The sequence below is a fragment of the Camelina sativa genome, chromosome 13 (assembly GCF_030686135.1).
Source record: "Camelina sativa cultivar CO46 ecotype springtype chromosome 13, ASM3068613v1".
NCBI classification, from domain to species: Eukaryota; Viridiplantae; Streptophyta; class Magnoliopsida; order Brassicales; family Brassicaceae; genus Camelina; species Camelina sativa.
Window position 1 is genome coordinate 7,896,157 of NC_141892.1, and position 14,488 is coordinate 7,910,644.

A 14,488-nucleotide genomic window follows, 5' to 3' on the forward strand; every position below is an offset into this window, starting at 1 on the left:
TGTAGCATTACTGTTACTCAATCTCTTAATAACACATGTAGAATAGGGAGAATCTCAGTTTATCATACAGTGTCATTAACATATCCCAAGCATTAACAAAGAAGACAATGTCTCACAATCGTAGCTATTGAGAACTTCAAACAAACTGGTTTAATTAATGACAAATCTAGTAACAACGAGAGCAAAACAATATCGTTACCATGATTCAATCTCTAATAACCAATGCAGAATAAAGACAACTTTGTTCATCATCATACAATGTCATTAATATATCCTACACATAAACAAAGAGATTCTTACTAAATTATACTAAAGCAAGTCAAAAAGTAATGCACTCTTGATAATCAAAATGCAACCCTCAAGAATTTTAACATCTTCACGGGTACAATAGGGATGACAATATCTAGCACACAAGAAATCTACTACCAAACAAATATCGTTTGATGAATCTTTCACATTTCATTGAACATAAGCAAGAAAACTCCAAACTAGTTGCAGATATTTCCAAACCATATAAATGAAAAAAATATGTGTGTGTGTGTGTGTGTTAGAGTTAATTTATACATATTTTTCTCAATGTGGTCGAAAGGCACGCACCAATGGGCAATGGAACATGTTCTGGGTAAGACATCTTCCTAGCAATGGGCAATGAAACCAATACCGTCTCCTTCTCAGTCCTCCCACAAATCGACTCAACATTGAAATCTGAGTGTACACGCGATTAACGAAACCGCAATTTCTGACATTTAGGGTTTACGAAATTGAACCAGATGAACACGAAATACGGAGATATTGACATAGCGACGAGTATCTCCCGTAACATCGGAATCGGACCTTGTGACGTGTGACTTTCTCCTCTTCTATTGAACAAAATAAAAAATGCCGAAAGAGACGAACTTGCACGTGTCACAGTAGGCTCCTTTCCAAATTCTTTAAACAATTAAAACATTTATTTTTGTTTTACAACGGAAAAATGAAATAACTTCATATAAATTGTAAATTGAAAATGTAATTATATCTTACATAATTAAGTTCCAATCAACCAAAACAAGAGAAACAAATTATCTATAGGGAATAAACCTAAACACATAGCGAGGTTGCGCCTCACTGCGTATTCGATTCGAAAGCCAACTCGGTCCATCCGAAGCAAGGTACGAATTGTAACGACCATCCTTCACAACACTATACGCAATGTCCCTTGCAATGGTATTAGAGTGACAAGACACCACCTCAAAAGCGATAAATTCAAATGATAATGATCGAGCAGTTCTGCTAATCTCGTCCAGCAATCGCCGATACTGAGGCCAGTACCGCGGGTTATTCAAGGCCGCGATCGCAGCTTGACAATCCGATGAGATTATAACCTTACCCACACGAAGATCTCGTAAGCTTTGAATCGCCCACAAGATACACCGCAGCTCAGCAACGATCCTGTTCGGTGACTCCGTAAAAGCCTCCCTTGCATGGTATAGAACCCTACCCCTGCAATCACGAGCAATCCAAGATACCCCACTCAACGTATCTGGATTTCTCCAATCAGCATTCACATTACACTTAACGTATCCTACACATGGATGACACCACCTGAGATCCAAGGGCGTGCCACGAGGAAAGCATGTCCCATACGTATCTATCTGCTGCGCATTAAGCCTCTGATCTGCAAGCAAGATATAATGTTATAGAATAGAAAATTGCAAAAAAAATTGTCGACGTCTGATTTATATTCGTCCAATGTTCTTGTTTCTAGTCAAAGATTGACGACAATAACATTACAAAACTCGTAACCCATATAGTGTTTAGCAACAGTACTGCTCACAAGAGGTATGTGCTAAACACAAATCTGACAAGAATCATATAGAGATCTAGCAAAAAAAGAACGTTTAGTTAATGACGATTTTGGCAAACGCGACTCTTTCTGTGGTGAGGAGGAGGCCTTATCATCATCATCATCATCATCATCTCTTCAACCTTGTTAAAAGGTTTGACCAGCCGGTTTTGTAACCAACCGAAGATTCTAGCAACTCCAAAAGTTTTTAATATGCTATACCAAAATGATTGTTTGCTTTGAACATATCTACTAAATTGATGAGGGCCGGGTTCTTAAAGGATTAAAATTGGAAAGGGAGTGATGATATGAAGATCAAATATGGACTGCATGCTACCACTTGTATATACTTATATATCTTACCATATATAAAGCTTAGTCAAGAAAAAAAACGTTACCAAATGTATAATATATTGAAATTAATTTGTAATTCCCAATTTCGTCTATGTATGTGGTATAGTATAAATACATATGGCACTCTACATATGAGGTGGTTACACTTGTTGTTGATTAAAAAAAAAAAGTCCCAAAAAAAAAATGGAAGATCTCTCTGATTTAAGAACAAAGGTAACCGATAAATATTTACTCTCACAAACATTTTCAATTACTTTTTGTTTTATAAAATTCTATATGCAAATTATTTTCTGTGTGCTTGTCTGTTGTATCAAAGAGATGAATACATGATTGCCATTTACGATTGCTATATTACAATGCATATACAAAATTGACTTTATTATTGGGTTATTTTCATGATTATGTGCCAATTAATTACAACTTTTGATTGGTAATGCTGTACTATAATGGTATGAAATTTTCTGTTTTTTTTGTTACTAAATACTAAATCAGATAAATTAACGATGTGAAAACCGTTATTACTGTTATTTTTCTATTTACATTTTTTTAGAGATGTCACTCGAAAATCGAAATATATATATTGTATCGAAAAATATTCTTATACTTTATGAATCAATAACATCTGATGACTAATGAGATTTTCTACAATTAGATATCATCATAGTTTACATACATGTTCTTAAAACCTAACTTTAATCTTAAATTTTATGGGATATAGAAATTGTATATAAAAGTTCCAAGAACAAATCTAATAAACGTTTTTAAAAGTAATTTATGTGCGTACATTGAAAAAAATTTAAGGTTTGGTTGGTTAGCTAGGACCGTATATGTAGATTCCTAGACTATATAGTCAATAGCTTTAATTTGTGTTCTTTGACTGTGAAATAGACATCTATTGACTATATAGTCAATAGATTCCTAGATATCTTCTAATTCTAAAATTGCTTTATACGTGATTATAACAACGTAACTGTGTGTTTAGATAACAAACACTCACCTATATACAACTCTTAAACACTATAGAAATAGAATTCTTACTGTCCAGTACACGAAACTATACCAAGTACTTTTTCTTACAATGTAAAATAATCCATCTAGAAATGATAAATAAAAATAAATAAATAATAAATTATGGCTAAGCAGAATTGGTTAATCCAACCATTAACCAATAGTAACGCGTATAAGATGATTTGATCTAAGCTTAATCCAACCACTAACCAATCGTAAGGCGTATAAGGTGATTTTCTCGTAGTCTAATCCAAGTATTAACCAATCGTAACGCGTCCACGTAGGATAATGTTACTCTCCTCTCTACTGTTATAAAAATAGTAGAGAGACAGTGAAAATAACAAATAAGGCAAAAAAAAAAAAAAAAAAAAAAGGGGAAAATTTTTAGAAAAGAAGAAGGGGTAAGAAAAATTCAAAGCGAGGTTCTCGGGAACCAATCTGGAAGGAGAAGGGAGAGGAAGGGGTGGAGAGAGCGAAGACGATGGCGATGTTAGAGATGAACATTATTGGGTTATTCATGGTTCTTATGTTGCTTCTCATCTCCCTCATCATCCTTTTCGCCTGCAAGCCATGGCGCTACCTTTCTCGTTTCCGATCCTCCCGTTTCTCTTCTACCTTCAAGGTATCTTCCTCCTCCTCCCCCCGCCCCACACTCTTTCTCATTCTCTCTATTCGAATCCCCTGAGAGTCTTTGTTCCGAGGCCTCGTTCGATTTGATTTTTTTGATTGCGGTGTGTGGCTGATCTTTGCGAATTGATAACGCTTTTGATCATTAGTGACAAGTGTTACGTCGCTGGATCATGATTCCTTTTCGCGAGTGTTTTTTTTTTTTTTTTTTTTTTTGGTTTAATCGATTGTTTTGGGGATCTTTATGTGATTGATTGTGTGTGGTCGACGACGCCGGGCGGTGAGAATGTGTTTTGGTTTCTGAAGAATCTGATTTTGACTTTTTTGGAAATGAGATTGTGTTTATTTTTGAGTTTTCACTGTGTTGGCAGATGTGTAGCTCACGGTTTAATAGATTTTGTCTTTGCGTTTATAATGAGTGTATCTACTTTTTTCTCTGCCTACTCGATTTGCACAAAAAAAGAAAAAAAAACTGTTTTGTTTTAAAAAGTCTAATGAGCAACTCGATGTACTTTTGTGCTATATGTTTTCTTCGTCTTCTTCTTCGTCTTTAGCTACGTCTGATTCATCTCTGACTTCTCTCGGTTTCCAATTCTGCTGAATTCTACTCTAGTTTGAGCCTTACTAACGTAACAGGTGATTCATTTATATCTAATTTCTGCATTACTTGGTTAGCATACTTCAATTGTATAAGGAGAACTAAATCTGGCATATCATTATTACTTTTGTCATACAGGGAAATATTTTTCTCTGCTGAATTGAGTTTCTCTTTGTGTTGGCTATAGAACATCCTGTTTAGGCTACTTTTTGTTTTGTTTTTTACTTCAGTCATTGCCCTAATACTTTCACGGCCATTCTCTGCAGTTGGGGGATTTGCAGAGACCCCTTATATCTGATGATGGGAATTTGATCCAAGGCCAAACCAGTGAGGTTACAAGGGAATATGATTTAGAGGGAGCTTGCTATCAAAATGAAGGGCTTTTGCATTCATCTCTGACCGAGGGACGTGTTTACAAACAAAGGCTTCCTTCTTCATCTCCCCATTTCACCCAAGGTTAGTCTTTCCTCTTTCCTCCACTTCTATCCAGCTCTGGTGAAGATATTTGGATTGAATCTACATCATTTGATTGATGGAAATGATACAGTTGTTTTGTTTTCAGAAACACCCTCTTTGCCTTATGAACTCTATGCATCACTCGTTCTTCACCTTATTGATCTGCTCTATATTATGTAGGTGAAAGCTTTGTTCTAGAAGTAATTTCTGAACCTTCTGAAAATGCTTTGGTGGGCCAAACGCTAAAACATCCAGATGAGAAAGGTACTTTGGCAGAAGTGCAAACGTATGACTGGCAGGATAACAGAAGTCAAAATCTGCAACATGATCTGGAAAAGGATAGACGTACTGATCTTTCTCCTAGTTTCGTCAAAGATCAAAGTAATTTCTTCTTCTTTTAATTTCCTAGGGTGTGTAATGCAACTGCATTCCATCTCTTCAATTAGTCGTGAAGACATATATCATATTTTCTGTTAGAAGTGCAGGAAGTTGGATGTCCCTGGAGGTCATTGCGGGTCCTGCCATTGGGCTTCAACATGCTGTGAACTCCACAAGTACCTCGCCAGTGAAACTTGGAAGGGTTTCTCCAGCTGATTTGGTATTGAAGGACTCAGAAGTTTCAGGGAAACATGCACAAATAACATGGAACTCTACTGTAAGGAGCTATGTAGTTTAACTTTTTCGACTTTTCCATGTCACTTCTTACACTGTGCGCCACACCTGCCTGGCTTTGATTTCAGAAATTGAAATGGGAGCTGGTAGATATGGGTAGCCTAAATGGAACTCTCGTAAACTCTCGGTCAGTAAGTCATCATGATTTAGGCAGCCGGAAGTGGGGTAACCCTGTCGAGCTTGCAAGTGAAGATATAATAACTTTGGGAACTACTACAAAGGTCTATGTAAGTCGATTTGAGTGGTTAAAGTTGCGTGCTGATTCTTTGTTTTCCTTATTGGTTTTCATGCAATTTTTTTTATCTTTGGAAGGTCCGTATCTCGTCTCAGAATGAGTTTCAGATACCCTTCCAAATTGGTGTGGCCTCAGATCCCATGGCCACACGTCGAGGAGGCAGGAAACTTCCAATGGAAGATGTCTTTCATTACAAGTGGCCGCTTCCAGGGGCAAATAAGGTCAACCTTAATTTGTGATTTTGAGTTCTTTGTTTGATGGACTTTACTGCTTCTGCTAACATAATTTTAATTGTATATACGGTTTCAGTTTGGGCTGTTTTGTGTTTGTGATGGACATGGGGGAGCAGAGGCTGCTCAAACCGCAATCAAGTGAGTCATTTGATCAGAATTTCCGCTATTTACTATCTCTTTTCTTAAATCCTTCTTGATATTTCTTATTATGGGTTGATTTTTAATGCTTAACCTACCAAAGATATCCTAACCTAAAAAGGCTGTGGTTGGTTATGTTTGAAATTCCGCTTTTCTGAGTTTATCTACTGATTTTGCTTCATTAAATAATCAAATTTTGATGGCATTGAAAATTTCAGCTGCATGTGATTAGCCATGCAACTGCGTCACATTTATGGCAGGCGTGGTTGCAGCCGGAAAAATATCGTTGTTGAAATTTGTTCTGTTCATTTTTGTTTTGGGCTAATTATTATATGTCAGGAGCCTTTCACTAACAACTGGAGCATCTTTAATTTGAACTTTTGCCTCTAACAACATCAATTATATACGTGAATATTTAAGCTAATTAAACTTGTTCTCCAGAATTATTCCTGAGATTCTGGCGAATATTTTATCAGACGCGCTGAGGAAGGAGAAAGTGTTATCACAACGGGATGCTTCTGACGTCCTTAGGGACGTGCTTGCTAACACAGAAGCTCGCATGGATGATTACCAATATGAGGTTCTGCAGTTTATCCTTTTCTTTACTTTTCCTTTGATTGCATATGTTGATGACTTAGCTGGACCATTTTCATTGCTTCATACTTAATGAACTAGTCGATCGATGCAGGGTTGTACAGCTACCGTTCTCTTGGTGTGGAAAGACGATGTAGGAGATTTCTTCGCACAATGTGCCAATCTTGGGGATTCAGCATGTGTTATCCAGTACGTTAAAATTATTATATTGCTATCTTAAGATTCTTAGTTGTAAAGGTTGCATTAACCTGAGTATAAACTTGTAGCAGCATTTCTTGGTGTAGAAAGAGGGAGGGGACTTGATTACTCAGATTAGAAAACAAGGATCTTGCGTGTTAAAGCGTGAGTGAGTGTGGTCTTGTTTTGGAAACAGTAGATTATTTATAATCTAGGGTTTATGATAGAGTAAATAGACACTAATAGATGAGATTTATGCTTTCCATTGTTTCACATCACAGTAGAATTTTGTTGAATAAGAGAAGCATATTTAAATATCATTGTTTTGCTTTGCGGAAATAGAAAGAGTGATTATCCCTACATTTTGTTTAATACTGATCTTAATAATCGCAATTTCAGATAGGTGTTTTGCTGTCATGAATAAATGGTCTCGGGCATAATAATAGTAACTTCGAGTTTTTAAATTGATTAAGATTTGTTTTGCATTTGGCAGTCTTGATGGGAATTATATACAAATGACTGAAGATCATCGAGTGATTAGCTTGTCCGAGAGAAAACGATTCCAAGAGGCAGGGCTGTCATTGAGAGATGAAGAGTCTCGGATCTTCGGTACTAGCTCCATGAATTAAACACGCTCTGGTGATTTCATCTTCAATGTAACAAAATCACCAAGTCTGATTTGATAATTTTTTGTTCAGGTATAAACCTTGCAAGGATGCTTGGAGACAAATTTCCAAAACAGCAAGACAGCCGTTTCAGTGCAGTGCCATATATAAGCCAGCCTGTGCGTATTGATAAATCTAGCAAAGATGTGTTTGCTCTATTGGCTAGGTAAAATACACAAACGTCATAAGCTTGTCCCTTGTTCTCATTCTTTTTTTGCTTATTCTAATAACCGAAAAACAAACAATTCTGTAGTGATGGGTTATGGGATGTGGTAAGTCCGAAGAAAGCTGTGCAGCTCGTACTTCAGGTAAACAGTTTTTTTTCTGAATCATCAAAGACAAATATTTGCTAGTAGTATGTGTTAGAACCTGGATCTAATGTAGTGTTTATGTGTTAAAAACAAATGTACCAGATGAGAGAGAAAGAGAGCGGGACAGAGAATATTGGAGAGAAGATAGCAAACGGTCTGCTGAATGAAGCCAGAGCGATGCGTACAAAGGACAACACCTCCATCATTTACTTAGGTTTCGATACTTCCCTGTAATGTTAGGAAAAAAAAAACCATTTTAATGTATTTGGGAAGTGTCGTTAATTTGCGTACAATCTTTTGATTTATATGTGCTAGTGTATCCCTAGGGTATATGAGAGAGAGAAAGAAAAAACCTCAGTTGCAGAGAGAGAGCTTTTTAGGGTGGGGGGTCTGAGCGAGCGATGTTGGTTTCATCTCTTGCTTATATAATATTAATAATATAAATATTAAAAAAAAATTCTTCTAACTAATTTTCTCATTTTGATTTATGTACAAACTATACAAAGTCTAGTAGTTTATGACCGTTTCACCACCACATCATATTGGAAAAAAAAGTTACAAACACAGACACTGTTCTCTACGCGTCTGCCCATAATTACACAATCTATATTGATTACAAGTTATGTTTGACTGACGGATATGGGATAAAACCAAATAGTAAAAACGTATAGTCTACAATTACAGATACTTTGTGATTCATTACTGTAAAAGTCTTATTACACTACCTAAATCGGAGATTTGAAATTGAAAGAAGAAACGAAGCGAGAGCCTAGAATAAGGAGTAGTTCGCGCGTCCACACTAAAAGCATGTGTCCCTACAACACCAGAACCCAGCCTCCTCATTTATGAAACGTCATTATAATCCCCTCAACGGTTAACCCAAACCCCACACACACACACATCATCTTCTTCCCCTCACCCACCCACAAGATTTTGGGGAAAATAACAAAAAAATGGGTCTGCATCCAATCTCCGACGCCAACGAACACAGTCCCTTCGGATCTCTCACCGCCGACGAGTTCTACGCGAAACATTCAGTTAGCCACTCCTCAGCCTTCATCAACAACCCACGTGGTCTCAAACTCTTCACTCAATGGTGGTCTCCACTCCCTCCAACTAAACCAATCGGTATCATCGCCGTCGTTCACGGCTTCACCGGCGAGTCCAGCTGGTTCCTTCAGCTCACATCAATCCTTTTCGCTAAATCCGGTTTCATCACCTGCGCGATTGATCACCAAGGGCATGGATTCTCAGATGGACTCATCGCTCATATCCCTGACCTCAATCCCGTCGTCGACGACTGTATCTCCTTCTTCGATGACTTCCGTAGCCGTCAGACTCCGTCAGATCTGCCGTGTTTTCTCTACTCCGAGTCCTTAGGCGGCGCGATTGCTCTCTACATCTCGCTCCGTCAGAGAGGTGTTTGGGATGGACTTATCCTTAACGGAGCTATGTGCGGGATCAGCGATAAATTCAAACCGCCGTGGCCGTTGGAGCATTTGCTCTTCGTCGTCGCCAATCTCATCCCTACTTGGCGCGTTGTCCCCACGCGCGGTTCCATCCCTGAGGTTTCTTTCAAGGAGCCATGGAAGAGGAAGCTTGCGATGGCTAGCCCTAGGAGGACGGTGGCGAAACCACGCGCCGCCACTGCTTACGAGCTGATCCGTGTCTGTAAGGATCTGCAGGAGAGGTTTGAGGAGGTAGAGGTCCCGTTTCTGATCGTGCACGGAGGAGGCGACGTTGTCTGCGACGTGGCGTGCGTCGAGGAGCTTCATCGGAGAGCGATTAGCGAGGATAAGACGATCAAGATCTACCCTGAGCTGTGGCATCAGATGATTGGGGAATCGGAGGAGAAGGTCGATCTGGTTTACGGTGACATGCTGAGTTGGCTCAAGACACGAGCGGAAAGCGCCGCTGAGAGGAAGGCACGCGCCGCCGTTGACGGCTGAGCTTAGAGAGTCCTTTTTACTCCCTTGGGTGTTGTTGTTGTCAAGCCAATAGGGCTGTGCCATCTGGCAAGCGAGTATTTATTATGGTTCGCTGTTTCGTATCACATGGTTTACAGTTAAACCAATATATCTTTGGTTATCAATAAATTTTAGAAAATATCAAAGATTGTGACAGAAAAAAAATACAAAAAAAAAGTACAAAAATATTTGAAACTAAATTGTTAATATTCTCTTGTATGAGTATGACTGTCTAAAAAGTACAGTTAATCGTCAACTCAACAACCATCTGCTATAAATGCTTAAATCATAAATGCACACCAAAAAATTGGTTTATCCAGACGTATTCTTGTTTAGAAAAAGGGTAAAATACGTAAATTGGGGATAAAACCAAAAAATATATCATTTATTTTTTATCTAAAAGTTTAATATCTGGTCTTTTTGTTGAAAGAATAATATCTACATTAATCAAAATGTGCAATTTAATATTTAAAAAATTAAATGTTGTCATTTTCATCAAAATATTTTATCCTTATCCATTTATATTAATTATTAATATATAAATGACATGAAATTAATTTTCGTTTTAATTTTATTTGGATAAAATAATTATTATTAATATTACATTTTATTATTATTTTATTTCTTTAACTCAAATCATATTACATTTTGCCAAATAAAAAAAACCTTTAAAAACATAATTTAATTTATCTATCTCATTCTCCTTCTCTATATATGACGTGAATCTGGGCTTATAATCCTTCCGTGCAGCTGAATTTAAGAACAAAGTGTTGGCTTTTGGAGAGAGCGATCTTCATGCTGTGGAGAAGAAGTAGAAAAAAAAGTTTACAGTAGAGAATCGCAAAGTGGATTTGTTGTTGACGAGAGGGAAAAATGCCAAACCGCCTTGATCCTCTGCACCACAGTTGACTTACTGAGTCACTAAATTACTATTAGATGTTTGTCATTTGTTTTTATTTTGTCGTATCATATTAACTGGGTGATTTTCCTTTTTGTTTCTTCCTCGTCAACATCAAGAAATTGCAAATTTTTAAAATCATTAAATGAAAATTTAAAAGTTAAATAAATTTATTAGTTAATAATTATAAAAGTATATTATTATAAATAATAATGCACTTATAGGTAAATATTAAATGTTGTTTTTTTTAATTTGTGTAAAAACGCTAAGACATCTATTGTAAATTTGTAATACAGAATAACATTTAATTTTTTAGGTATTCAACTTGGACGGTATTTATTAATATGGATATTATACTTCCAATATTTTTTGGGGTTTTCCCTACGTAAATCGTAAACTCGGACGGATTTTGTCATTAAACCGAGATGCTGAGATTGAGCAACAATTACAACAACTAGAAGAAATGAAAATCTACTATCAAATGTGCGCTGATGCCAGGAGTGCATCACAGTGGCAAAAAGTCATTGCCTCTTCTAGAAGTTGTATACAAGCGGGTTCAGACTACTCAGCGGTCTTGTTTATGGTTAGACTGCTTAGTGTCGAAGCTTATATACTAAGCTTCACCTCTTTGATGAAGCAAAGAAGGTATATGATCAAGCCCCCAACATTGTCAGGGCAATAACCATCTGGGATTAATTACTTCGTTTGGGGTATAAATGCTGACCGAAAAAATGGTTTATTCTGACGTACTCTCGTTTATTTAGAAGAAACGTAAAATAAACTGTAAATTTTCACGGTTTGTAAATTGTAAATTTTCACGTTCAAGTTGATAGGCCGGTTAAATAGGCCAACCGATTAAGGTAATAGAGGCCCAAGAGTCCAGTAAGAACCCAAAACCACATAAACCCTGCGAAACTCGCCGCGGCTGCAGCATTCGCCGGCGGCAGAAATGGGAAAGAAGAACAAGAGAAGTCAAGACGACGTTCCTGAGTTGGAACCGGAACCAGAGCTTACGACCAGGATTGACGGAGATTGTAATAAGAAGGTGAAGAAGAAGAAGAAGAAGAAGAGAAGCCATGAAGATACGGAGACAGAACCGGAGCAAAAGGTGAGCCTCGACGGAGACACGAAGAAGGAGAAGAAGAAGAAGAAGAAAAGCCAAGAGGAAGAGCCGGAGCTTGTGTCGGAGCAATCGAAAACACAAGAAGAGGAAAAGGGTAATGTAGAAGAAGGCAGAGCCACTGTAAGCATAGCCATAGCTGGTTCAATCATCCACAACACTCAATCACTCGAGCTCGCCACACGCGTAATCTCTCTCCCCCCCTTCGTGCCCTTACCGGATATTTCAACTCTTCTCTTTCAATTCTATTAGCAATTTTAAAAACTCTTAAACATTTCTCAGCTCGCCGGCCAAATAGCTCGTGCAGCCACAATTTTCCGAATCGACGAGGTATGTTAATCATTCTCTCTTCTTTCAATCCACAGAGCTCTCAATGTTTGTTGCTGTTGCATCAAAACTACTTATATGGGACAACAAGATTGTGTGCTAAATTCGACAGCTTTTTTAATGTTTTGAAATCAGATCGTAGTGTTTGACAATAAGAGCAGCTCAGAAATCGAAGCTGCTGCTACGAATCCTTCTGATAGCAATGAAAGTGGTGCTTCCTTTCTTGTTCGTATCTTGAAGTATCTAGAGACACCACAATATTTGAGGAAATCTCTCTTCCCTAAGCAAAATGATCTTAGATATGTGGTGTGTACTTTTTTTTCTTCTTCAATCTTTTCACTTTTGTGTTCAATGTTTCTTTTCTAGTGTCTTCTGACTGACCAGTTTTTGTTTGTTTTGTTTGATCTATGTAATAGGGTATGTTGCCACCTCTTGATGCTCCTCACCATTTGCGTAAGCACGAGTGGGAACAATACCGTGAAGGTAATACCAAAGTTTCGTAGATTGCAGATTACATCTTTAGTGATACCATATGAAATACAAAATATCTTACATGAAACTGGTGTGGAGAAATATGAATCAAGCTATCACCTTTCTTTGTTGTAGACAAATCTGCTATATTGTAGTTAGAGTTGTGTTTAACTTTTGTTTTGGATACGATAACCTTATAGGCGTGACGCTGAATGAAAAGGCTCCAAACTCTGAGGGTACAATGGTTGATGTGGGTTTAAGCAAGGTATTGTTAGTTCCTCTCAAGTTGGGATATCTCTCAGTCAAGTATTTTTGTTACCCTTTATTTACAATTTTTTTTGGTATGGATTGACCTTTATTCGATGCTCTTTATGTAGAGTGTTGTTGTTGATCAAGTGCTTAGTCCAGGAATAAGAGTTACAGTAGCCATGGGAACCAACCCCGATTTAGGTACTTACAATCTCTATTTTCTTCCAAGTTATCATATTCATCTGTCTCCTATCTTTAAATTCTGATTTTGATAGATTGTTTTAAGCTAATGATTTTTTTAATTCGGTTCATCTAGATTTGGTACGCCAGATTGTTCCGCCCTCTAAGCCAAGGGAAGAAGCAGGAATGTATTGGGGATACAAAGTACGATATGCATCACAATTAAGTTCAGTGTTCAAGGAATGCCCTTTCCAGGTACTAATAATGATACTTTGCTCGTCATCCTTCTAAGAATTAGATCATATTTCCTGCATAACCTTATTTCCTAAATACCAAAAACAGGGTGGATACGATTATTTGATTGGTACCTCGGAGCACGGCGTGGTAATTAGTTCATCAGAGCTGAAAATACCAACGTTTAGGTGATTTTTCATTTACCCTTAACATGATATAAGTTTTGTGTCTAAACACATTATTAGCAGCTTAAATTTATAGGGACTGACTTAGATGGTTGTGGCATGACATCATAGGCACTTATTGATTGCATTTGGTGGACTTGCTGGGCTTGAAGAAAGTATTGAAGATGACAATCAGTATAAGGTAACCTCTAATTCAGCTCTTTAGCTCTCAGCCTCTCACAGAGATTTATAGAAGTTCTCAATGGTCTTAGGCAGTTTTTTTTCTTTCTGTACTATGTGTTTTGATATGGACACTTATAAGAGAAAGACTTCACTTTTACAGGGGAAAAACGTTCGAGAGGTTTTTGATATATACTTGAATACTTGTCCACGTCAAGGAAGCAGAACCATCAGAGCAGAGGTATTGTCAGATCTTTTGTTATGAGTTTTGTTTTTATTCCTGTTACGTGACAATGGGTCTAGAGCTGAGGACATTGTGCGATAAATTTTGCAGGAGGCGATGTTTATATCACTTCAATACTTCCAAGAACCCATCAACAGGGCAGTGACAAGACTTTAAGCTTGATGAAAGATTCAAAGAAGCTATGATTCTTCTCATAGATTTGAGGTTTTCTTCTTTGAAGAAGAGTGATGTACTGTAATTGTTTTAGAAGTTGGACCAAGTTTATATTCTTGTACTATATCCCAATTTTGGGGCCTTTTAAAATTTCCTCCAACATTGGCAGACGAAATGTAGTCATCTCATCTCTCTGTACACTGAAATTTAAAGTCTTAATACATTAATTTATGTATCACCAAATTAAAGATTTTGTTAGTCCTATTGTGTGAAAAAAGAGAAAACAAAGAAACGCAAAATGGGCCATAAATTTACAATAAATTGGGCCGCAAAGGCTTAAGAGCCGGCCCCAAAAAAAAAAGAAGGGTAATTATGTAAAACCGACAAAATTAGACCCTAATAGACCGG

General features: G+C 37.3%; 4 protein-coding genes across 7 annotated transcripts; 3 read left to right on the forward strand and 1 right to left on the reverse strand.

The window, feature by feature from the left end:
* Positions 1–1,038: 1,038 nt before the first annotated feature.
* Positions 1,039–1,676, reverse strand: LOC104738050 (uncharacterized; the record flags this gene model as incomplete). Its single annotated transcript, XM_010458289.2, has 1 exon — positions 1,039–1,676. A coding segment is annotated over one exon (615 nt), but the record flags the coding sequence as incomplete, so codon positions are not given.
* Positions 1,677–3,526: 1,850 nt separating this feature from the next.
* On the forward strand, positions 3,527–8,359 carry LOC104770287 (protein phosphatase 2C 70-like). 4 transcript variants are annotated; one of them, XR_015578325.1, is made up of 14 exons: positions 3,527–3,809; positions 4,679–4,868; positions 5,049–5,249; positions 5,354–5,523; positions 5,609–5,767; positions 5,853–5,996; positions 6,085–6,146; positions 6,588–6,726; positions 6,835–6,929; positions 7,007–7,082; positions 7,411–7,526; positions 7,616–7,748; positions 7,836–7,890; positions 7,996–8,359. XR_015578325.1 is itself a non-coding variant. In XM_010494681.3 (13 exons), the coding sequence occupies exons 1-13, from the start codon at positions 3,669–3,671 to the stop codon at positions 8,125–8,127; spliced, it is 1,737 nt and encodes a 578-aa protein (XP_010492983.2). In that variant the 5' UTR covers positions 3,527–3,668; the 3' UTR covers positions 8,128–8,359. The 4 variants fall into 4 exon arrangements, 2 of the variants coding, with proteins under 2 accessions (XP_010492983.2, XP_087338015.1); XR_015578326.1 differs by having other exon boundaries at positions 7,010–7,082; XM_010494681.3 differs by lacking the exon at positions 7,007–7,082.
* LOC104735993 (caffeoylshikimate esterase) lies at positions 8,357–10,060 on the forward strand. The gene has a single exon (XM_087481890.1). The coding sequence runs from the start codon at positions 8,847–8,849 to the stop codon at positions 9,840–9,842; it is 996 nt and encodes a 331-aa protein (XP_087338016.1). The 5' UTR covers positions 8,357–8,846; the 3' UTR covers positions 9,843–10,060.
* Positions 10,061–11,631: 1,571 nt separating this feature from the next.
* Positions 11,632–14,323, forward strand: LOC104735995 (uncharacterized). The gene is made up of 11 exons (XM_010455900.3): positions 11,632–12,064; positions 12,161–12,208; positions 12,341–12,511; positions 12,622–12,688; positions 12,877–12,941; positions 13,054–13,126; positions 13,242–13,360; positions 13,448–13,527; positions 13,636–13,705; positions 13,847–13,924; positions 14,018–14,323. The coding sequence occupies exons 1-11, from the start codon at positions 11,708–11,710 to the stop codon at positions 14,081–14,083; spliced, it is 1,194 nt and encodes a 397-aa protein (XP_010454202.2). The 5' UTR covers positions 11,632–11,707; the 3' UTR covers positions 14,084–14,323.
* The last annotated feature ends 165 nt before the right edge of the window (positions 14,324–14,488 follow it).

Bases quoted from the DNA above. Each gene is read 5' to 3' on its own strand.
- LOC104770287 (XM_010494681.3), top strand. From the start codon at position 3,669: ATGGCGATGTTAGAGATGAACATTATTGGGTTATTCATGGTTCTTATG. The intron at 3,810-4,678 runs GTATCTTCCTCC...CATTCTCTGCAG, and splicing joins GTTTCTCTTCTACCTTCAAG to TTGGGGGATTTGCAGAGACC. The intron at 7,749-7,835 runs GTAAAATACACA...ACAATTCTGTAG, and splicing joins GTGTTTGCTCTATTGGCTAG to TGATGGGTTATGGGATGTGG.
- LOC104735993 (XM_087481890.1), top strand. From the start codon at position 8,847: ATGGGTCTGCATCCAATCTCCGACGCCAACGAACACAGTCCCTTCGGA.
- LOC104735995 (XM_010455900.3), top strand. From the start codon at position 11,708: ATGGGAAAGAAGAACAAGAGAAGTCAAGACGACGTTCCTGAGTTGGAA. The intron at 12,689-12,876 runs GTAATACCAAAG...ATAACCTTATAG, and splicing joins GTGGGAACAATACCGTGAAG to GCGTGACGCTGAATGAAAAG. The intron at 13,925-14,017 runs GTATTGTCAGAT...TAAATTTTGCAG, and splicing joins GCAGAACCATCAGAGCAGAG to GAGGCGATGTTTATATCACT.